The sequence below is a fragment of the Tachyglossus aculeatus genome, chromosome 10, assembly GCF_015852505.1.
Source record: "Tachyglossus aculeatus isolate mTacAcu1 chromosome 10, mTacAcu1.pri, whole genome shotgun sequence".
NCBI classification, from domain to species: Eukaryota; Metazoa; Chordata; class Mammalia; order Monotremata; family Tachyglossidae; genus Tachyglossus; species Tachyglossus aculeatus.
Window position 1 is genome coordinate 4478556 of NC_052075.1, and position 22965 is coordinate 4501520.

The window sequence follows — 22965 nt, forward strand, 5'->3', positions numbered from 1 at the left end:
TCCCTACAGCACCTGGATATATGTATATATCTTTCTACAGATTTATGACTATTTATTTTAATAATAATAATGATGACATTTATTAAGCACTTACTATGTGCAAAGCACTGTTCTAAGCGCTGGGGAGGTTACAAGGTAATCAGGTTGTCCCACGTGGGGCTCACAGCCTTAATCCCCTTTTTACAGATGAGGTAACTGAAGCACAGAGAAGTGAAGTGACTTGCCCAAAGTCGCACAGCTGTCAATTGGCAGAGCTGGGATTTGAACTCATGACCTCTGACTCTAAAGCCCTTGCTCGTTCCACCGAGCCACGCTTTACTTGTACATTCATTCATTCAATCGTATTTATTGAGCACTTACTGTGTGCAGAGCACTGTACTAAGCGCTTGGGAAGTACAAGTTGGGAAAATATAGAGACAGTCCCTACCCAACAGCGGGCTCACAGTCTAGAAATGAGGCAGAGAGACAGAGATGAGGCACAGAGACCCAGAGACAGGATGAGAGACTAAGATGAGACACAGAGACGGGCTGAGAGACGGAGATGAGGCACAGAGACACAAAGAGAGAGAGACAGGCACAGAGACAGAGACACAAACGGAGAGACAGAGATGAGGCACAGAGACAGAGAGAGACAGGCTGGAGACGGAGATGAGGCACAGAGACAGAGAGAGACAGGGATATTCATTCATTCAATCGTATTTATTGAGCACTTACTGTGTGCAGAGCACTGTAGTAAGCACTTGGGAAGAGAAGCAGCGTGGCTCAGTGGAAAGAGCCTGGGCTTTGGAGTCAGAGGTGATGGGTTCAAATCCTGCCTCCGCCACTTGTCAGCTGTGTGACTTTGGGCAAGTCACTTCACTTCTCTGGGCCTCAGTTCCCTCATCTGTAAAATGGGGATTAAGACTGTGAGCCCCCCGTGGGACAACCTGATCACCTTGTAACCTCCCCAGTACTTAGAACAGTGCTTTGCACATAGTAAGTGCTTAATAAATGCCATTATTATTATTATTATTATTATTACAAGTTTGCTATGAATAGAGACGGTCCCTACCCAAGAGCGGGCTCACAGTCTAGAAGCGGGAGACAGATAGCAAAACAAAACATATAAACCAAATAAAATAAATAGGATAAATATGTAAAAGTATGTACACGTGTATATGTTTGTGCAGATTTATTACTCTATTTTACTGGTACATATTTATCCTATTTATTTTATTTAGTTAAAATGTTTTGTTTTGTTGTCTGTCTCCCCCTCCTAGACTGTGAGCCCGCTATTGGGTAGGGACCGTATCAATGTGTTGCCGACTTGGAATTCCCAAGCGCTTAGTCCAGTGCTCTGCACACAGTAAGCGCTCAATAAATACGATTGAATGAATGAATGTATAAGTAAAATAAATAAATAAATGGAGTCATAAATCGGTACAAAGATATATACATATATCCAGGTGCTGTGGGGAGGGGAAGGACCGGCTGTTGGGTAGGGACCGTCTCTATACGTTGCCAACTTGTAGTTCCCAAGCGCTTAGTCCGGTGCTCTGCAGAGTAATTGCTCAATAAATACGATTGAATGAATGCATGTACAAGTAAAATAGAGTCATAAATCTATACATATATCCAGGTCTCTGTACCTCATCTCTGTCTCTCTCTGTGTCTCTCAGCCTGTCTCTCTGTTTGTGTCTCTGTCTCTGTGCCTGTCTCTCTCTGTGTGTCTCTGTCTCTGTGCCTCATCTCTGTCAATCAGCCCGTCTCTGTGTCTCTGTCTCTGTGCCTCATCTTAGTCTCTCAGCCTGTCTCTGGGTCTCTGTGCTTCATCTCTGTCTCTCTGTCTCTGTGTCTCATTTCTAGACTGTGAGCCCGCTGTTGGGTAGCGACCGTCTCTATATGTTGCCAACTTGTACTTCCCAACTGCTTAGTCCGGTGCTCTGCAGAGTAAGCGCTCAATAAATACGATTGAATGCATGTACAAGTAAAATAAATAGTCATAAATCTGTACAAAGATATATAATAAATAGAGTCATAAATCTGTACATATATACATATATCCAGATGCTGTGGGGAGGGGAAGTACCGGCTGTTGGGTAGGGACCGTCTCTATATGTTGCCAACTTGTAGTTCCCAAGCGCTTAGTCCGGTGCTCTGCACACAGTAAGCGCTCAATAAATACAATGGAATGAATGCATGTACAAGTAAAATGAATAAATAGAGTCATAAATCTGTACAAAGATATATAATAAATAGAGTCATAAATCTGTACATATATACATATATCCAGGTGCTGTGGGGAGGGGAAGGACCAGCTGTTGGGTAGGGACTGTCTCCATATGTTGCCAACTTGTAGTTCCCAAGCGCTTAGTGCTCTGCAGAGTAAGCGAAGACACGTAGTTAGTCAATGAACGAATGATATTTATTGAGCGTTTACTAGGCGCAGAGTGCTGTACTAAGCGCTTAGGAAAGTACAAAGCAATAAAATAGCGTGGCCTAGTGGATACAGCAGGGCCTGGGAGTCAAAAGATCATGGTTTCTAATCCAGGTTCCACAACTCGTCTGCTGTGTGACTTTGGGCAAGTCATATGGCTCAGTGGAAAGAGCACGGGCTTTGGAGTCAGAGGACATGGGTTCAAATCCCGGCTCCACCAATTGTCAGCTTTGTGGTGTCAGCCGTGTGACTTTGGGCAAGTCACTTAACTCCTCTGTGCCTCAGTTCCCTCATCTGTAAAATGGGGATTAAGACTGTGAGCCCCACATGGGACAACCTGATCACCTTGTATCCCCCAGCGCTTAGAACAGTGCTTTGCACATAGTAAGCGCTTAACAAATACCATTATTATTATTATTATATAGTAAGCGCTTAACAAGAACTATTATTATTATTAGTATTAATATTCTATCAATCAATCATATGTATTGAGCGCTTACTGTGTGCAGAGCACTGTACTAAGCGCTTGGGAAGTGCAAGTTGGCAACATATAGAGACAGTCCCTACCCAACAGTGGGCTCACAGTCTAGAAGTGGGCTCACAGTCTAGAATCCCACAGTCTAGTGGGCTCACACTCTATTTTATTTGTATATATTTATTCTATGCTTTGTAGGCACTCAGTCAACATAAGTAATGCTGAAATGTTGCCAACTCGTACTTCCCAAGCACTTAGTCCAGCGCTCTGCACACAGTAAGCGCTCAGTAAATACGAATGAATGAATGAATGAATGAATCAATCGTATTTATTGAGCGCTTACTGTGTGCGGAGCGCCGGACTAAGCGCTTGGGAAGTCCAAGTTGGCAACCTATAGAGACAGTCCCTACCCAACAGTGGGCTCACAGTCTAGAATCCCACAATCTAGTAGGCTCACACTCTATTTTATTTGTATACATTTGTAGGCACTCAATCAACATAAGTAATGCTGAAATGTTGCCAACTCGTACTTCCCAAGCGCTTAGTCCAGTGCTCTGCACAGAGTAAGCGCTCAATAAATACGATTGAATGAATGAATCAATATCAATCGTATTTATTGAGTGCTTACTACTACTACTACTAATAATGATGGCATTTATTAAGCACTTACTATGTGCAAAGCACTGTTCTAAGCGCTGGGGAGGTTACAAGGTGATCAGGTTGTCCCACGGGGGGCGGCTCACAGTCAATCCCCATTTTACAGATGAGGTAACTGAGGCACAGAGAAGTGAAGTGACTTGCCCGAAGTCACATGGCTGACAACTGGTGGAGCTGGTAGATTATCATCATCATCAATCGTATTTATTGAGCGCTTACTGTGTGCAGAGCACTGGACTAAGCGCTTGGGAAGTACAAGTTGGCAACATATAGAGACAGTCCCTACCCAACAGTGGGCTCACAGTCTAAAAGGGGGAGACAGAGAACAAAACCAAACATACTAACAAAATAAAATAAATAGAATAGATATGTACAAGTAAAATAAATAAATAAATAGAGTAATAAATATGTACAAAAATATATACATATATACAGGTGCTGTGGGGAAGGGAAGGAGGTAGGAGATACGGATTATCCACTTTGTGTGCAGAGCACTGGACTAAGCGCTTGGGAAGTAAATCAATCGTATTTACTGAGCGCTTACTGTGTGCAGAGCACTGGACTAAGCGCTGGGGAAGTCCAAGTTGGCAACCTACAGAGACGGTCCCTCCCCAACAGCGGGCTCACGGTCTAGAAGGGGGAGACAGAGAACAAAACCCAACCTATTAACAAAAGAAAATAAATAGAATAGTCTTTTAGACTGTGAGCCCGCTGTTGGGTAGGGACCGTCTCTATAGGTTGCCAGTTTGTACTTCCCAAGCGCTTGGTACAGTGCTCTGCACATAGTAAGCGCTCAATAAATACGCTTGATGATGAATAAGCGCTCAATAAATACGATTGAATGAATGAGTGGCTGGAGGGGCGTGTCCCTCGGGGAGGCGGAGTCCGGGGGAGTCTCCCCCGCTCCGCTCTGCTCCTCCTTCTCCGCCGGCGCTGCCCATCGCTCCCGTGCCCGGTGGAGGGAGGAGAGGGTGGGCTGGCAGGGCAGAAGTCGGGTGGGTTTTTTTTTTCTTTCCCTCCTTCTCCTCCTTCTCCTTCTCCTTCTCCTCCTTCTCCTTCTCCTGCTCCTCCTCCTTCTCCTCCTGGTCGCCGGCGATGGCATCCCAGCTGCTCCGGGCAGTGATGCTGGGGCCGCCGGGCTCGGGGAAGGGCACGGTGTGCCAGCGGCTGGCCCACTGCTTCGGCCTGCACCACCTGCCCAGCGGCCGCTTCCTCCGCCAACACATCGCCGCCGGCACCGGTGAGGACACTCCGGGGGGGTCTGTCTGTTTCTGCGTATTTATTACTCTATTTATGTATTTATTTGTGCATACTTATTCAAGGCCCTGCTGAGAGCTCACCTCCTCCAGGAGGCCTTCCCAGACTGAGCCCCTTCCTTCCTCTCCCCCTCGCCCCCTTCTCCATCCCCCCCATCTTACCTCCTTCCCTTCCCCACAGCACCTGGATATAATTATTACTTACTGAGAGCTCACCTCCTCCAGGAGGCCTTCCCAGACTGAGCCCCTTCCTTCCTCTCAGTCAATCAATCGTATTTATTGAGCGCTTACTGTGTGCAGAGCACTGTACTGAGTGCTCTCCCCCTCGTCCCCCTCTCCATCCCCCCATCTTACCTCCTTCCCTTCCCCACAGCACCTGGATATAATTATTACTTACTGAGAGCTCACCTCCTCCAGGAGGCCTTCCCAGACTGAGCCCCTTCCTTCCTCTCAATCAATCAATCGTATTTATTGAGCGCTTACTGTGTGCAGAGCACTGTACTAAGTGCTCTCCCCCTCGTCCCCCTCGTCCCCCTCTTCATCCCCCCATCTTACCTCCTTCCCTTCCCCACAGCACCTGTATATATGTTTGTACAGATTTATTACTCTATTTATTTTACTTGTACATATCTATTCCATTTATTTTATTTTGTTAGTATGTTTGGTTTTGTTCTCTGTCTCCCCCTTTTAGACTGTGAGCCCACTGTTGGGTAGGGACTGTCTCTATATGTTGCCAACTTGTACTTCCCAAGCGCTTAGTAAAGTGCTCTGCACACAGTAAGCGCTCAATAAATGCGATTGATTGATTTATTACTTACTGAGAGCTCACCTCCTCCAGGAGGCCTTCCCAGACTGAGCCCCTTCCTTCCTCTCAATCAATCAATCAATCGTATTTATTGCGCGCTTACTGTGTGCAGAGCACTGTACTAAGTGCTCTCCCCCTCGTCCCCCTCTTCATCCCCCCATCTTACCTCCTTCCCTTCCCCACAGCACCTGTATATATGTTTGTACAGATTTATTACTCTATTTATTTATTTATTTTACTTGGACATATCTATTCCATTTATTTTATTTTGTTAGTATGTTTGGTTTTGTTCTGTCTCCCCCTTTTAGACTGTACCTTAGATAGTACAGTCTCCATCCCCCTCTTCATCCCCCCATCTTACCTCCTTCCCTTCCCCACAGCACCTGTATATATGTATATGTTTGTACATTTATTTATTTATTTTACTTGTACATATCTATTCTATGTATTTTATTTTATTTGTTTGGTTTTGTTCTCTGTCTCCCCCTTTTTAGACTGTACTTTAGATAGTACAGTGCTCTGCACACAGTAAGCGCTCAATAAATACGATTGATTGATTGATTTAGACTGTGAGCCCACTGTTGGGTAGGGACTGTCTCTATATGTTGCCAACTTGTACTTCCCAAGCGCTTAGTACAGTGCTCTGCACACAGTAAGCGCTCAATAAATACGATTGATTGATTTTATTTTATTAATATGTTTTGTTGTCTGTCTCCCCCTTCTAGACTGTGAGCCCGCTGTTGGGTAGGGGCCGTCTCTAGATGTTGCCAACTTGGACTTCCCAAGCGCTTAGTACAGTGCTCTGCGCGCAGTAAGCGCTCAATAAATACGATTGAATGAATGAACGGTGTGTCCCCGTCCGTGTTCCCCGCGTGTACGTGCCGGGCCGCAGGCAGCCCCTGCCCGGAGGGGGCGGGGACGCCCGGGATCCCTTTACACCCCGCCCCCCGTCGGAGAACAACAATAGTAATCATAATGACGGCATTTGTTAAGCGCTTACTATGTGCAAAGCACTGCTCTAAGCGCTGGGGGGGATACAAGGTGCTCAAGTTGTCCCACGTCTTCAAGTCTTCACCCCCATTTTACAGATGAGGGAACTGAGGCTCTGAGAAGTTGTGACTCGACCAAGGTCACACAGCAGACATGTGGCAGAAGCTCACCTCCTCCAGGAGGCCTTCCCAGACTGAGCCCCCTTCTTCCTCTCCCCCTCCTCCCCCTCCCCCTCCCCACAGCACCTGTATATATGTATATATGTTTACGTATTTATTACTCTATTCATTTTATTTGTACATATTCTATTTATTTTATTTGGTTAATTTGTTTGTTTTGTTGTCTGTCTCCCCCTTCTAGACTGCGAGCCCGCTGTTGGGTAGGGACCTCTTCTCCCTCCTCATCCCCTCCGCCTTACCCCCTTCCCCTCCCCACAGCACCTGTATATATGTATATATGTTTGTACGTATTTATTACTCTATTTATTTTATTTGTACATATTTATTCTATTTATTTTATTTGATTAATATGTTTGTTTTGTTGTCTGTCTCCCCCTTCTAGACTGCGAGCCCGCTGTTGGGTAGGGACCTTCCTTCCCTCCCCATCCCTCCCACCTTCCCCTCCCCACAGCACCTGTATATATGTATATATGTTTGTACGTATTTATTACTCTATTTTATTTGTACATTTTTATTCTATTTATTTCATTTGGTTAATATGTTTTGTTTTGTTGTCTGTCTCCCCCTTTTAGACTGTGAGCCCGCTGTTGGGTAGGGACCGTCCCTATAGGTTGCCGACCTGTACTTCCCACGTGCTTAGTACAGTGCTCTGCACACAGTAAACGCTCAATAAATACGATTGAATTGAATGAATCCCCGAGGCCCAGAGAAGCGAAGTGACCTGCCTCGGGTCACGTAGCACACAGATGGCAGAGCCGGGATTCGAACTCATGACCTCTGACTCCACAGCCTGGGCTCTTTCCGCTGAGCCACGTTGGTGGGTTCTCCCTTGGGGACTGGTCTTTTGAGTCGGGGGTGCAGATGGACTGGTGGGGGGGGGGGGGGCAACGTGTGTGTGTGTGTTTGTGTGTTGTGTGTGTGTTTTTGGGGGGGTGGGTCTGGGGAGACTTTGGGGGGTGTATGGGGAGGTTTTGGGGTGTGGGCCTGGGGGGTGGGGGTGGGTCTGGGGGAGGCTTTGGGGGGGGTGTATGGGGAGGTTTTGGGGGGTGCGTTTGGGGGAGGTTGGGGGGTGTATGGGGAAGTTTGGGGAGTGGGTCTGGGGGAGGTTTGGGGATGTGGGTCTTTGACGGGGGTGGGTGAGGGTCTGGGGGAGGTTTGGGAGTGTGGGTGTATGGGGAGGTTTGTGAGGGGGCGTGTGTCCCTGGGAGGTTTGTGGGTGCAGGTTTGTGGGTGTGTTTATGGGGTAGGCTGGTGGGTGTGGGTCAGGAGGAGATTTGGGGGTGTGGGTCTGGGGGAGGCTTGGGGATGTGGGTCTGGGGGAGGCTTGTGGGTGCAGATCTGGGGAGATTTGGAGATGTGTGTACGGGGGAGGTTGGTGGGTGTGGGTCTCGGGGAGGTTTGGGGGTGCCAGTCTGCGGGAGGTTGGTGGGTCCAGATCTGGGGAAGGGTTGTGGGTGCGTGTCTGGTGAGCTCTGGGCGTGTGGGTCTGGGGGAGGTTGGTGAGTGTGGGTCTGGGGGAGGTTGGCAGGTGTGGGTCTGGAGGAGGTTGGTGGAGTGTGGGTTTGGAGGAGGTTGGTGGAGTGTGGGTCTGGGGGAGGTTTGTGGGTGCAGTTCTGGGGAGATTTGGGGATGTATGGGTCTGGGGGAGGCTTCGGGGTGTGGTCTGGGGGAGGTTGGGTGTGTGTCTTGGGGAGGTTGGGGGGACGGGGGAGAAATTTGGGCACGGGCATCGGGGGAAGGAAGAATTGGGGGTGGTATGGGGAGGTTGGGAGCACAGAGAGGGCTTGGCCTGTATCAGAGGGGAAAGAAAGGTGTGCAGGCACCTGGAAGAGTATGGGGCACAAGTGGGGATGGGAGGGAGGTTTGAGGGGTGGGTCGCCCAGGGTGGGAGTCGGAGGGGGGCGGTTTCCTCATCCTTCTGCTGCTGCCTAGCAAGAAGTGGTAGGTGTGTTACGTGCTGGGCACAGGAAAGGTCAGTGGGACCACTGTTGGGTAGGGACCGTCTCTATATGTTGCCAACTTGTACTTCCCAAGCGCTTAGTACAGTGCTCTGCACACAGTAAGCGCTCAATAAATATGATTGAATGATTGAGTGAATGAAAGGCCAGTCCACCCAGCCAAACGGCTCTCACACTGGGACAGGACACAGGGGAACCGGAGGAGGAGCCCCCGACTCACCCCTCATTTGCCCCCTTTCCCCCTCTCTCTGCGTCGCCTACGCACTTGGCCCTGGACCCCTTTAACATTTGACATTCCCCCCACACAGTCCTTGTGGCTCAGTGGCAAGAGCCCTGGTTTGGGAGTCAGAGGTCATGGGTTCAAATTCCGGCTCCGCCACCTGTCAGCTGGGTGACTTCGGGCAAGTCATTTCACTTCTCGGTGCCTCAGTTCCCTCATCTGTAAAATGGGGATTAAGACTGTGAGCCCCACCTGGGATAACCTGATCACCTTGTATCCCCCCAGCGCGTAGAACAGTGCTTTGCACATAGTAAGCGCTTAACAAATACCATGATTATTATAGAGAGGCAGCATGGTCTAGTGGTTAGAGCCCGGGCCTGGGAATCAGAAGGTCATGGCTTCTGATCCCAGGTCTGCCACTTGTCTGATGCGTGACTTTGAGCAAGTCACTTCACTTCTCTGGGCCTCAGTTCCCTTGTGGTAAAATCACTCAGTTCCCCCTCCTTCCTTTCCCCCTCCCCCCCACCTTGCCTCCTCCCCCCCCCCCCCCAGCACCTGTATATATGTTTGTACGTATTTATTACTCTATTTTATTTGTACATATTTATTCGAATTATTTTATTTTGTTAATAAGTTTTGTTTTGTTCTCTGTCTCCTCCTTCTAGACTGTGAGCCCGCTGTTGGGTAGGGACCGTCTCTATATGTTGCCAACTTGTACTTCCCAAGCGCTTAGTACAGTGCTCTGCACACAGTAAGCGCTCAATAAATGCGATTGAATGGATGAATGAATGTCCCAACTGTTGCACTTTCACACTCCCCGCAACCCGCAGAGAGGGCGGCCAGGGGTGAGGAGTCTTCACTGTCCCTGTCCCCACCTGGTTCACCGCTCCCTAGCAGTGTGGGTTAGTGGGTAGAGCCCAGGCCTGGGAGTAAGAAGGACCTGGGTTCTAATCCCGGCTCTGCCGCTCGTCTGCTATGTGACCTCAGGCAGGTCATGTCACTTCTCTGGGCCTCAGTTACTTCATCTGTAAAATGGAGATTAAGAGCTTGAGCTCCAGATGGGACAGGGACTGTGTCCAACCTGTTTGACTTGTATCTACCCCAGCGCTTAGAATAGCGCTTGGCCATATTAAGCCCATAACAAGTACCATAATTATCATTATTATTAGTTGGCCTCTGGCCAGAACCACCTCTAAGGGGGACGGTGAATCCGGAGTTCAGAGCCTTCGCCTCCTTGCCCCGGAGCTAGCAGCGTGGCTCGATGGAAAGAGCCCTGGCTTGGGAGTCAGAGGTCGTGGGTTCAAATCCCGGCTCTGCCAATTGTCAGCTGTGTGACTTTGGGCAAGTCACTTCACTTCTCTGGACCTCAGTTCCCTCATCTGTAAAATGGGGATGAAGCCTGGGAGCCCCACGTGGGACAACCTGATCACCTTGTATCCTCCCCAGCGCTTAGAACAGAGCTTTGCACATAGCATCTAACAAATGCCATTATTATTATTCAGCGCTTAGTGCACATAGTAAGCGCTTAACAAATGTCATCATTATTATTATTATTCTAGCCAGAACCATTTTTGACGGTGGGGCTGTGGGGCGGGTGGGAGGAAGGAGGAGTACAGTGGATTGGGGGCTGAGAGGAGGGAGGTCAGAGCCTCGCCTCTCTTCTCTCGCTGTCGGAACCGTGTCTGGAATGCCCTCCATTTATAACTCCTGCGGAGGGCTGAGCTGTAAGCGCTCAATAAATACTATTGAATGAATGAATGAATGTCAGTGTTGTGCTCAAAGGCCACTTTGTTCTTCCAAGGTAAACAGCGTTAAAAAAAAAAGTAAAGAAGAAACCTCTTCTCTGATGGCTTAGGAGAGGACAGGACGGGATGTGTTGAATTAAGCACACGGGGATTCATCCCGGCCTCGTTGGAAATGGCTGCTGCAGGGACCGGTCAATACTTGGGCCCGGGGCCCGAGGATAGTGATAGATCTGGCTTTCAGCCATGCCTGGCCTGACTAATCCATCTTCCCTTCCCCTGCCTCCAAAATACCATCTGGTGAATCAGAAGGTGGCAGAGCTAGAACACCGGGTTTGCTGTGGACGTCCTCTTCAGCTCTGTGTGTGTTGAGAAGCAGCGTGGCTCGGCGGAAAGAGCCCGGGCTTTGGAGTCAGAGGTCATGGGTTCAAATCCTGGCTCCGCCACTTGTCAGCTGTGTGACTTTGGGCAAGTCACTTCACTTCCCTGGGCCTCAGTTCCCTCATCTGAAAAATGGGGATTAAGACCGTGAGCCCCCCGTGGGACAACCTTGTAACCTCCCCAGCACTTAGAACAGTGCTTTGCACATAGTAAGTGCTTAATAAATGCCATTTTAAAAAAATGCTTGTGAAAATTGGTTATTGCATGGAAAGCCTAGGCTATCATTCATTCAATCGTATTTATTGAGCGCTTACTGTGTGCAGAGCACTGGACTCAGCGCTCGGGAAGTCCAAGTCGGCAACACAAAGAGACGGTCCCTACCCAACAACGGGCTCACAGCCTAGAAGGGGGAGACAGACAACAAAACATGTAGACAGGTGTCAAAGTCGTCAGAACAAATAGAATTAAAGCTATCATCCAGAGGATTTCAGTTTGGAGCCCAGTTGGAAGATGAGCCACCTAAAATCAATTACAGGTATTTCCTGAGCACTTACTGTGTGCAGAGCTCCGTACGAAGCCTTATTGAAAGCGCATCTCCTCCAAGAAGCCTTCTCTGACTAAGCCCTCATTTGCTCCTCGCCCACTTCCTTCTGCATCACCCTTTCACTAGGATTTACACACTTTATTCACCCCCTCCCTCAGCCCCACCGCACTTATGTGCAGATCTGTAATTTATTTATTTCTTTTAATGTTCTGTCTCTCCCTCTCATTGTGGGCTTATGTAAGCTGGTTGCAGGCCTGGAATGTGTCTACCAGCTGTCTTGCCCGTTGTTGGGTAGGGACCGTCTCTATATGTTGCCAACTTGTACTTCCCAAGCGCTTAGTACAGTGCTTTCCACACAGTAAGCGCTCAGTAAATACGATTGAATGAATGAATGTCTTGTATTGTACTCTCTCGAGTGCTTAGTGCAGTGCTCTGAACACAGTAAGCGCCCAATAAATACGGCTGATTGATTGACTGTGCGAAGCACTTGTCCGCCCCTTCCACAGCCACTTGGTAGGTGAACTCGACTGTTTAAGACAGCAAAGGTGATATTGTAGCAGAACCTGTGAGCCCGTTGTTGGGTAGGGATTGTCTCTGTCTGTTGCCGAATTGTACTTTCCAAGAGCTTAATGCAGTGTTCTACACACAGTAAGCGCTCAGTAAATACAACTGAATGAATGATTCCCCCCAGGCACCAACGCTACAATGTTACCACCGCTACTAGGGCATCTTGTTCCCAGACTGAGCCCCCTCCTTCCTCTTCCCATCCCCCCCGCCTTACCTCCTTCCCCTTCCCACAGCACCTGTATATATGTATATATGTTTGTGTGTATTTATTACTCTTTTTTATTTGTACATATTCTATTTATTTTATTTTGTTAATAGGTTTTGTTTTGTTGTCTTTCTCCCCCTTTTAGACTGTGAGCCCGCTGTTGGGTAGGGACCGTCTCTATATGTTGCCCACTTGTACTTCCCAAGCGCTTAGTACAGTGCTCTGCACTCAGTAAGCGCTCAATAAATACGATTGAATGAATGAATGAATGAATCTTGTGCTGTAGTACTCCAAGAGCTTGCCCCCTTCTTACCTTATCTCGCTGCTCTCCTACTCCAGTCCAGCCCGCACGTTCTGCCCCCTCTACTCCCAGCCCACTCGCTATTCCGCGATCTCGCTTATCACGCCGCCGACCCCTTTCCCACGTCCTCTCCTCTATATCTATCCTCCAGACCTCCACTCTCTTCACCTTCAAAGCCTTATTGAGGTCACACCTGCTCCGAGAGGCCTTCTCCGATTAAACCCTCATTTTCCCGACTCGCTCTCCCTTCTGTGCCCTTGGCTCTGGGACCCTTGGACATTTGCTGTTCGCCCCATCCCCAACCCCACAGCACTTATTCATTCAATCGTATTTATTGAGTGTTTACTGTGCACAGAGCACTGTACTAAGCGCTTGGGAAAGTACAATACAATACAACACATCTTTAAATTACATATAAATTACTTAATAATAATAATAATAGTTGCGGTATTTGTTAAGCACTTACTATGTGCCCTGCACTTTATTAAGCGGTGGGACAGATACAAGCAAATAAGGTTGGACATAGTCCCTGTCCCACATAGGGCTCACAGTCCGCGTGGCTCAGTGGAAAGAGCACGGGCTTTGGAGTCAGAGGTCATGGGTTCAAATCCCGGCTCCACCAATTGTCAGCTGGGTGACTTTGGGCAAGTCACTTCACTTCTCTGTGCCTCAGTTCCCTCATCTGGAAAATGGGGATTAAGAATGTGAGTCCCCCGTGGGACAACCTGATTACCTTGTATCCTCCCCAGCGCTTACAACAGTGCTTTGCACATTAAGCGCTTAATAAATGCCATCATTATTATTATTATTATTATTATTATTATTTTACAGATGAGGTAACTGAGGCCCAGAGAAATGAAGTGACTAGCCTAAGATCCCACAGCCAGATAAGTGGCAGAGCCGGGATTAGAACCCACAGCTTTCCGACTTTCAGGCCTGGGCTCTATCCACTATGCCACACTGCTTCTCAACTCCACCATGCTACTCTGCTATTAATTACTCTGCTAGTAAGCGCTTAGTACAGTGCTCTGCACACAGTAAGCGCTCAATAAATACGATTGAATGAATGAATTAACACCTGCCCCTCCCTCTAGACCGTAGGATTGTTGTGGGCAGAGAAAATGTCCGCTAATTCTGTCGTCCTCTTCCAAGTGCTTAGTACAGTACTGTGCACATAGTAAGCGCTCAACAAAAACCACTGATTGAGAGTACTCATCCAGGAGTGTGAGCCGGAATAGCGACCACTCTTCCCGGATGTGTGTCATCAGGAATAACGTCCCCTCATTCTGCCGGTGGGCTCCAGCCAGTTGGCATTGGGCTGGCAAGAGCCCCGGCCGGGCTGAGAGCATCTTTCAGGTGGGAGGAAGCCTCGTCTGCCGGGTTCCGTCTCAGAGCATTTGTTTAGGGGGCTGGAAATCACTGTGCGGCCGGAAGACCCAGGATCATTCCAGGCGTTGGACGCCTTGGTTTTTTGAATCTGGAAAATAGGTCTAACCTATCCGTTCTCCTCGGTGAGCAGCTCCATGTGGGACGGGGACTGTACCCGATTTGATTATCTATAACTCGTAATAATAATAGAGGTGTTTGTTAAGCTCTAACTCCATGCCAGGCACTGTACGAAGCACTGGGGTGGATCCAGGTAAATCAGATTGGACACAGTCCTTGTCCCACGTGAGGCTCGCAGTCTCAATCCCCGCTTTACAGATGAGGTCACTGAGGCCCAGAGAAGTGAAGCAACTCGCCTAAGGTCACACAGCAGATGAGCGGCGGAGCCGGGATTAGAGCCCATGACCTTCTGACCCCCAGGCCCGGGCTCTATCCACTGTGCCATGATTTATTCACCTTGAAGAGCCATATATGTCATTTATTTATTTCTATTAATGTCTGTCTCCCTTTCTAGACTGTATGCGGGGAGTGTGTTTATTGTTCTGTTGTACTCTCCCAAGCGCTGAATACAGTGCTCTGCACACAGTAAGCGTTCAATAAATACGATTGAGTGAATGAATGAATGGATGACACTGCAGCTCATACCCCACACAAAGCCCATGTTCCGCATCACGCTTCCTTGAGCGTGGGGTTCACGTCCAAACTCTTGTAACATCATGTTCTCCGGAGAGTTTGGCACCCGCTGCCTATGTCCCTGGTCCACATACGCCCAGGACCGTGCTGGCTTTCTCCCGATTTGCAGATGTCAGGCTGACCCGCTAAGCCTCCAGTCCAAAAGTTCTCAGGTTGTTAAAATACAACACCCTTGGCAACCGCTTCAGAACTTTCAAGTTGGCCAACAATTGCCTCCAGCTCCCAGTTGCCCTCAGTCCTGCCGGAACACGTTCCGGCTGGAATGTCATCAGGGTGTTAGGAAATGTTCGACTACGGCTGCCTGGTTTGGTGGCTGCCGCGTGCCTCAGTTTCCTCAACCAGGAAATAGGGATGAAATTCCCTTTTTCCCTCCCCTGTGGACCATGAGCCTCATCGTAAGACAGGGATTGTGTGGGTTCTGATCGTGTTGTGTCTACCCCAGTGCCTAGACGAGAAGCAGCATGGCGCAGTGGAAAGAGCCCGGGCTTGGGAGCCAGAGATCGTGGGTTCTAATCCCGGCTCCGCCACTTGTCAGCTGTGTGACTTGGGGCAAGTCACTTCTCTGGGCCTCAGTTACCTCATCTCAAAAATGGGGATGAAGACTGTGAGCCCCACGTGGGACAACCTGATCACTTTGTATTCCCCTCCCCAGCGCTTAGAACAGTGCTTAGCACATAGTAAGAGCTTAACAAATGCCATCATCATTATTATTATTAGAACAGTGCTTGGAATACGGTGTTTATAAACTACCACAATCATTATTGCTTCGGAGTTCCTCGAGGTTGGAGGATGTGGTGGTGCACAAGTGCATGGCGGTAGTTGTGGCGAGCACTACAGAGTGAGTTTCCGTAAGGTAGGGGTGAGCAAACTCCTAGGAGAATCTAAGAGAAGCAGCATGGCGTAGTGGATAGAGCGGAGTTATTATTGCTTCTGCCCTGGCAGTCTTTCCGACTCCTCTCTGGGACTTACACGCTGAGGCCCCTGCTCCCGAGTCTTTGGGCCTGGGTCCCGGCGGGACAGGGGCGGAGGGGACTGGTTGACCACCCTCACCCCTGACCGGATGCCTTTCATTCATTCAGTCGTATTTATTGAGTGCTTATTGTGTGCAGAGCACTGTACTAAGCACTTGGGAGAGGACAGTACAACAATAAGCAGACACATTCCCTGCCCACAACGAGCTGACAGTCAATCAATCAATCAATCGTATTTATTGAGCGCTTACTATGTGCAGAGCACTGTACTAAGCGCTTGGGAAGTACAAATTGGCAACACATAGAGACAGTCCCTACCCAACAGTGGGCTCACAGTCTCGCCTACTCTACCCCCCTTCACCGCCCTCTGGGGTCCTCCATCTCTTCCTGGGGCGGGATGACGGGGTTCCCTTCGGTGTCTCCGTTTGAGGGGTCCGGCCTCCCCCGCCTCAGACCTCTCCACGGGCTACCCGTCTGTGTCACCCCGACTTGCTCCCTTTCTTCTTCCCCCTTCCCAGCCCCGCAGCACTTCTGTCCTCATCTGTCATTTATTTATTTCCATTAATGTCCGTCTCCCCCTCTAGACCGTAAGTTCGTCGTGGGCAGGGGACGTGTCCGTTTAGCATTGTATTTTACTATCTCGACAGCATAAGACAAGACTTTCTTAAGCGCTTCTCTTGCACAGTGAGCGCTCAATAAACGTGAATGAATGACTGAATGAAAGGAATCGCCGCAGCTCTGGAGCAGGTGGGGAGATGGAGGGGTGAACCTGACAGACTCCCATGGCACATGTGTCGTCGTCCTCGTAGGTGGGGTGCCCAGCTAAGCACGGGGGACGTCACACATGTCTCCTGGCCGGGGATCACCTTACGTGCAGGGTGTGGGGGACGGGAAGATCTAGGCCCACTGAGGCAGGTGCTTTCCACTTCTGTTTGCTCAGCTGCCGGACTCAGCTCGCTGCTTCACTCGGCCAACTCGCCTAAAAATACATCTTGATAAGAATAGCTGATGCTGTTTCTCTGGGGGATAAAAGCCTCCTCGTCGACAGGTTCGGGAAGGAGTCTTTGCCTAATGGGCAGACGGAGCGGCTTCGGAGACGCGTTTCCTTCCCTCGTTTTAATTCAGTGGGCAGAGAACACCTGGATTCCAATCCAGGCTCCTCCACTCATTCATTCATTCAATCGTATTTATTGAGCGCTTACTGTGTGCAGGGCACTCGCCGGCTGGGTGACTGTGGCCAAAGGCACTGAACTTATCTGGGCCTCAGTTTCCTCCTCTGTGAAATGGGAATTCAACATCTTCTTTCACTGTCTCCCTTAAGACTGCAAAGCCCCGTCTTTGGACAGGGAATGTGTCTGACCTGATTATCTCATAATAATTATGGTGTGGTATTTGGTAATAATAATGATGGCAGTTAAGTGCTTACTATGTGCAAAGCACTGTTCTAAGCGCTGGGGGGATACAAGGTGATCAAGTTGTCCCACGTGGGGCTCACAGTCTTAATCCCCATTTTACAGATGAGGGAACTGAGGCTCAGAGAAGTTAAGTGACTTGCCCAAGGTCACACAGCAGACATGTGGTGGAGCCGGGATTTGAACCCATGACCTCTGACTCCAAAGCCCGTGCTATTTCCAATGAGCCACGCTGCTTCTCCTAGTGCTTACTATGTGCCAGCTGCTGTACTAAGCACTGGGGTGGATACAAGCACATTGAGTTGGACACAGTCCTTGCCCCGTGTGGCACTCACAGTCTCCATCCCCATTTTACATATGAGGTAATAGAGGCCCAGAGAGGTTAAGTGACTTGCCCAAGGTCTCACAGCAGACAAGTGGCAGAGCCGGGATTAGATCCCCTGACCTCCCGATTCCCAGACCTGTGTTCTATCCCTTACGCCATGCTGCTTCTCTAGCTATCCCAGTGCTTTGTACAGTGCTTGGCACACAGTAAGCTCTTCACAAATACCAAGATTACTTTAAGTATTATATGTTGTCACCAGTGTAACAGCCCCCTTGGCTTGAACATGAGCCCAAAAGAGCAGGTGGAGCATCAAAGAGCATTAATCAATCAATCATTAGTATTTATTGAGGATCTGCTGTGGGCAGAGAGTAAACAATCATTGCCCTCAAGGACCATACATCTAATAAAGGAGAGAGACACTAAAATAATTTCCAATCGTCCTTTCGCACGTATCATTTTATGTCCGTTATAGTGCTCTATTGTACTCTTCCAAGTGCTTAGTACAGTGCTCTGCACACAGTAAGTGCTCAATAAATACGATTGAATAGTAAGCGCTCAATAAATACGATTGACTGACATGCTCTAGGAACTGAGCACTTCCTCGGTGCTCAATAAGTACTATTGTTTGAGTGATTGATTAATGATGTACAGTTGGTTTTGCCCACATCTTTCAAAGGGGGGGGACATTTTACCAATATATTTGGATTTCATATTTTCCTTCTAGAGCCATTTCTTAAGGTTCCCCTCTAGGAACCCTTAACAGAATCAGTTTCCTTTTAAGTATGAAAGTATGAATTACCTTGAACCTGTTTTTTTCCTCTTGAAGCGGTTGAGGCAGATGAATTTATTATTGGATTGTCGCCCCGACCGAAACAAAATCCAGGTGTTTATAATTGATAAAAAGGCTTTGGATACTAGAGCCCCTTGCCTTTAGTGTCTTGAACCGTTCTTCAGTGAGTCAGTCAGTCGTATTTAATGAGTACTTATTGTGTGCAGAGCACTATACTAGACACTTGGGAGAGGACAGTAGAACAAAAAACAGACACATTCCCCGTGGCTCAGTGGAAAGAGTCTGGGCTTTGGAGTCAGAGGTCATGGGTTCAAATCCCGGCTCCTCCAACTGTCAGCTGTGTGACTTTGGGCAAGTCACTTAACTTCTCTGTGCCTCAGTTCCCTCATCTGTAAAGTGGGGATTAAGGCTGTGAGGCCCTCCGTGGGACAATCTGATCACCTTGTAACCTCCCCAGCGCTTAGAACAGTGCTTTGCACATAGTAAGCGCTTAACAAATGCCATCATTATTATTATCCACAAAGGGCCGTACCGCCCAGGGACACCCCTCCTCTCTCATGGCATAATAGCTAGAGCACAGACCTGAGATTCAGAAGGTCTTGGGTTCTAATTCTGACTCCACCGCTTGTCTGCTGTGTGACCCTGGGTAAGTGACTTCACTTCTCTAGGCCTCAGTTCTCTTATCTCTAAAATGGGGATTGAGACTGTGAGCCCCACGTGGGACAGGGACCGTGTCCAATCCGATTTGCTTGGATCCACCCCAGGCGCTTAGTACAGTACCTGGCACATAGTAAGTGCTTAACAAATACCATCGTTATTATTATCCCAGTCGCCTCACCACCCACTGGGGGCTTCTCGAGTGGCCTTCTGTGACCTCCCCTCCCCAAATCCATCTTTGGCAAGCAGCTGTTGAGCCGTGGCAGGTGCCGGCCACCGTGTCACTCGCTTAGTTTCCCTAATTGAGTTTGACGGGTGGAAAGGTCTGCCCGCACGGCTTCAACGCAAGAACCGCAGAAGGCCTCTTGGCCGAGGGTTTGGGGGCCATGGCTGCCGGAAAGGCTAAGGAAACCTGAACAACAATAATAATATTAAGTGCTTACTATGTGCCAAGCACTGTTCTAAGCACTGGGGTAAGGGCAAGCTAATTTGGTTGGACACAGTTCCTGTCCCACATGGAGCTGACGGTCTTAATCCCCGTTTTACAGATGAGGTCATTGAGGCCCAGAGAAGTGAAGTGACATGCCCGAGGTCACACAGCAGACAACGGGCAGAGCCGGGTTTAGAACCCAGGCCTGTGTACTATCCACTAGGACATAGAGCAGGCTGTTGGGCACAGAAGGGGGCAAAGAAAATAACCTGCAGCCGGAATACCACTGCCAGGAACTTCTCTCCCAGCGTGACGGGGGAATTCCAGTCATCATATCTTAGGTTTTTTAAAAAAAGTGGAGGGAACCAACAGAAGGATGGAACAGCTTCTCTATGAGGACAGCCAGAAACAAAAAGGAAACCATTAATAATAATAATTGGCAATTGTTAAGTGCTTACTATGTGCAAAGCACTGTTCTAAGCACTGGGAGGGGATACAAGGTGATCAGGTTGTCCCATGTAGGGCTCACAGCCTTAATCCCCATTTTACAGATGAGGTAACTGAGGCTCAGAGAAGTTAAGTGACTTGCCCAAGGTCACACAGCAGACATGTGGAAGAGGCGGGATTAGAACCCATGACCTCTAACTCCCAAGCCCGGGCTCTTTCCACTGAGCCACGCCGCTTCTCTAGACTGTGAACTCCTTGAGGGCAGGGAACCAAGCGCTTTGTACAACATACGGCACTCCGAAGACACCCAGTAAATTATATTTTCATGATTATTAAGCCTTCATTCATTCGATCATATTAATTGAGCGCTTACTGTGTGCAAAGCACACAGTACTAAGAGCTTGGGAGAGTACAACAGAACAATAGACACTTTCCTGCCCACAGTGAGCTCAGTCTAGAGTCCCTGAAATTGTTAAGCACTTACTACTTCATCATCATCATCATCAATCGTATTTATTGAGCACTTACTGTGTGCAGAGCACTGTACTAAGCGCTTGGGAAGTACAAGTTGGCAACCTATAGAGACAGCCTCTACCCAACAGTGGGCTCACAGTCTAAAAGGGGGAGACAGAGAACAAAACCAAACATACTAACAAAATAAAATAAATAGAATAGCTATGTACAAGTAAAATAAATAAATAGAGTAATAAATATGTACAAGCATATATACATATATAGCATATATATACTACTTGTCAAGCACTATTCTAAGCACTGGGGTTGAGTCAAGTGAATCAGATGGGAAGCAGTCCCTGTCCCACATGGGGCTCACAGTCTAAGTAGGAGGGAGAACAGATATTGAATCCCCAAGTTACAGATGCGAAAACTGAGGCACAGGGAAGTTAAGTGATGATCCAAGGTCACACAGCAGGCTAGTGGCAGGGCGGGGATTTAGAACCCAGATCCCCTTACTCCTGGCCCAGGTTCTTTCCATTAGGCCACGGCTGCCCCTTGCCAATATCGCCGATCGATTGGCGCTTCAGTCTGGAAAGATGCAGGCTCAGAAGGGACGTAGTCGAAATCGGCAACATCGCAAAGGGTGCGGGCAGAGCGAACGGGAAATTTGGCTGCCTCTTGGAATTTGACAGTGGGATGGTAATCAATCAATCAATCAATCAATCGTATTTATTGAGCACTTACTGTGTGCAGAGCACTGTACTAAGCTATTGGGAAGTCCAAGTTGGCAACATATAGAGACAGTCCCTACCCAACAGTGGGCTCACAGTCTAGAAGGGGGAAAAAGATGGTAAAAAGAATGGTAAAAGAAAAAAAAATATTTATTCTTCATCCAGCAGTTCTATTACTAAGGGAAGTTGTGCAGGCACAAAATAACAGTAAAGTTAAAGAAAGCGTGAATGGGAGAGGGGCCCATAACGGTTGTTAGAGGGAAAATTAGGATATAAAAGGAAGAGTTAGGCGTGTTGGGCAGCCCATCCCTAACCGTGAGGATGATGGATGTCTAGGAGGGCAACCATTTCAAGAGTTCCGTTGCCTTGGAGACAGAATCCTAATGCACCATTGGTCTACCCCAGTGTGTCACTTCGCTGCTCAGAAGTGGGAATAGAATTTGTCCAGCCCAATCCTGAAAAAGCAGGCCAAGTTCCCTGCCGGCCTCGTCTCCTCTCGACATCAGGACAAAGGCGATCTCTCTCCAGGAGCCATGAGACAGTCAAAAAGAGAGTAGAATAAATTTGCTCTTTGGAGACGTTTGAGCTCGGTGGATTTGTGGGGAAATAAAAGTAAGTCCATTCTCTTTTTCTCTCTCTCTCTCAACCTCCAGATCCCTACCACCGGTTTAGCGCAAGAAAGGGGGGTTTCTGGGGAAGCGTGAGAAGCAGTGTGGCTGAGTGGATAGAGGCCAGGCCTGGGAGTAAGAAGGACCTGGGTTCTAGTCCTTGTTCCACCACTTGTCTGCTGTGTGGCCTTGAGCAAGTCACTTCACTTCTCTGGGCCTCAGTTCCCTCATCTGGAAAATGGGGATTAAGACCGTGAGCCCCACGTGGGACATGGAGTACAGCTTCTGCTCTACTGTCCTAGGCACTTAGTATGGCGCCTAAGCCCTCAAGAACTCAGTAATGACCATTGATGATGATGATGATGATGATGAAGAAAAACTTGCAACTAGCAAACTGCATCCTCTCCTTTGTGATTTGCTATGAATTATTGATTTGCTACTGCAGTGGAAAAGCTTGTAGCTCTGTAGTTGGTCAGACATCTTTTCTAGTTTTGGGGTGGGTGGGGGACGTTTCTCTTTATTTCTCTTTATTTCTTTAAGAGAAGCAGCGTGGCTCAGTGGAAAGAGCCTGGGCTTTGGAGTCAGAGGCCATGGGTTCGAATCCCGACTCCGCCACATGTCTGCTGTGTAACCTTGGGCAAGTCACTTAGCTTCTCTGAACCTCAGTTACCTCATCTGTAAAATGGGGATTAAGATTGTGAGCCCCACATGGGACAACCTGATCACCTTATATCCTCCCCAGCGCTTAGTACAGTGCTTTGCACATAGTAAGCGCTTAACAAATGCCATCATTATTATTATTATTATTATTTATTCTTGTAGTGTACTCTCCCAAGCGCTTACTACAGTGCTCTGCACAGAGTACAGCCCCCTTGGGACAACCTGATCACCTTGTAACATCCCCAGTGCTTAGAACAGTGCTTTGCACATAGTAAGTGCTTAATAAATGCCATTATTATTATTATAGAGTAAGCACTCAATAAATATGATTGGATTGGAAGAACAGGAAAACTGAGGGCTGTCGTTGTGAGGAGAAGCTGTTAGCTTCCCCCTTCAAAACTGTAAGCCCGCTGTGGCCAGAGATTGTCTCTCTTTATTGCCGAATTGTACTTTCTAAGCGCTTAGTACGGTGCTCTGCACACAGCAAGCGCTCAGCAAATAAGATTGAATGAATGGCTGAATGAAATGCTGGGGCCTGGTGGGGATGGGTTAGCTGTTGTGGGTGAGGAGAATCTGGTCCATTTAGGGTGAGCAGAAAAGCAAGATGATTCTCCTGGTCTGAAACCTGCCTTGGACCTGACGCGCTCCAGGCCTTCCAGGAAGATCAGCCCAGTATTTTGGGATTCAGCCGTGCCGCCGGGAG

At 48.4% G+C, this 22965-nt stretch overlaps 1 protein-coding gene across 4 annotated transcripts in view; it reads left to right on the plus strand.

The window, feature by feature from the left end:
• Positions 1-4574: 4574 nt before the first annotated feature.
• The window catches only part of AK4 (adenylate kinase 4), a 38959-nt gene continuing 20568 nt past the window's right edge, over positions 4575-22965 (plus strand). For 2 of the 4 annotated variants that reach the window (XM_038752515.1, XM_038752517.1), the window contains exon 1: positions 4575-4788. In XM_038752515.1, the coding sequence (XP_038608443.1) occupies positions 4644-4788 (145 nt within the window). In that variant the 5' untranslated portion in view covers positions 4575-4643. The remainder of the gene's footprint in view (positions 4789-22965) is intronic. The other 2 variants (XM_038752518.1, XM_038752516.1) reach the window with 2 other exon arrangements.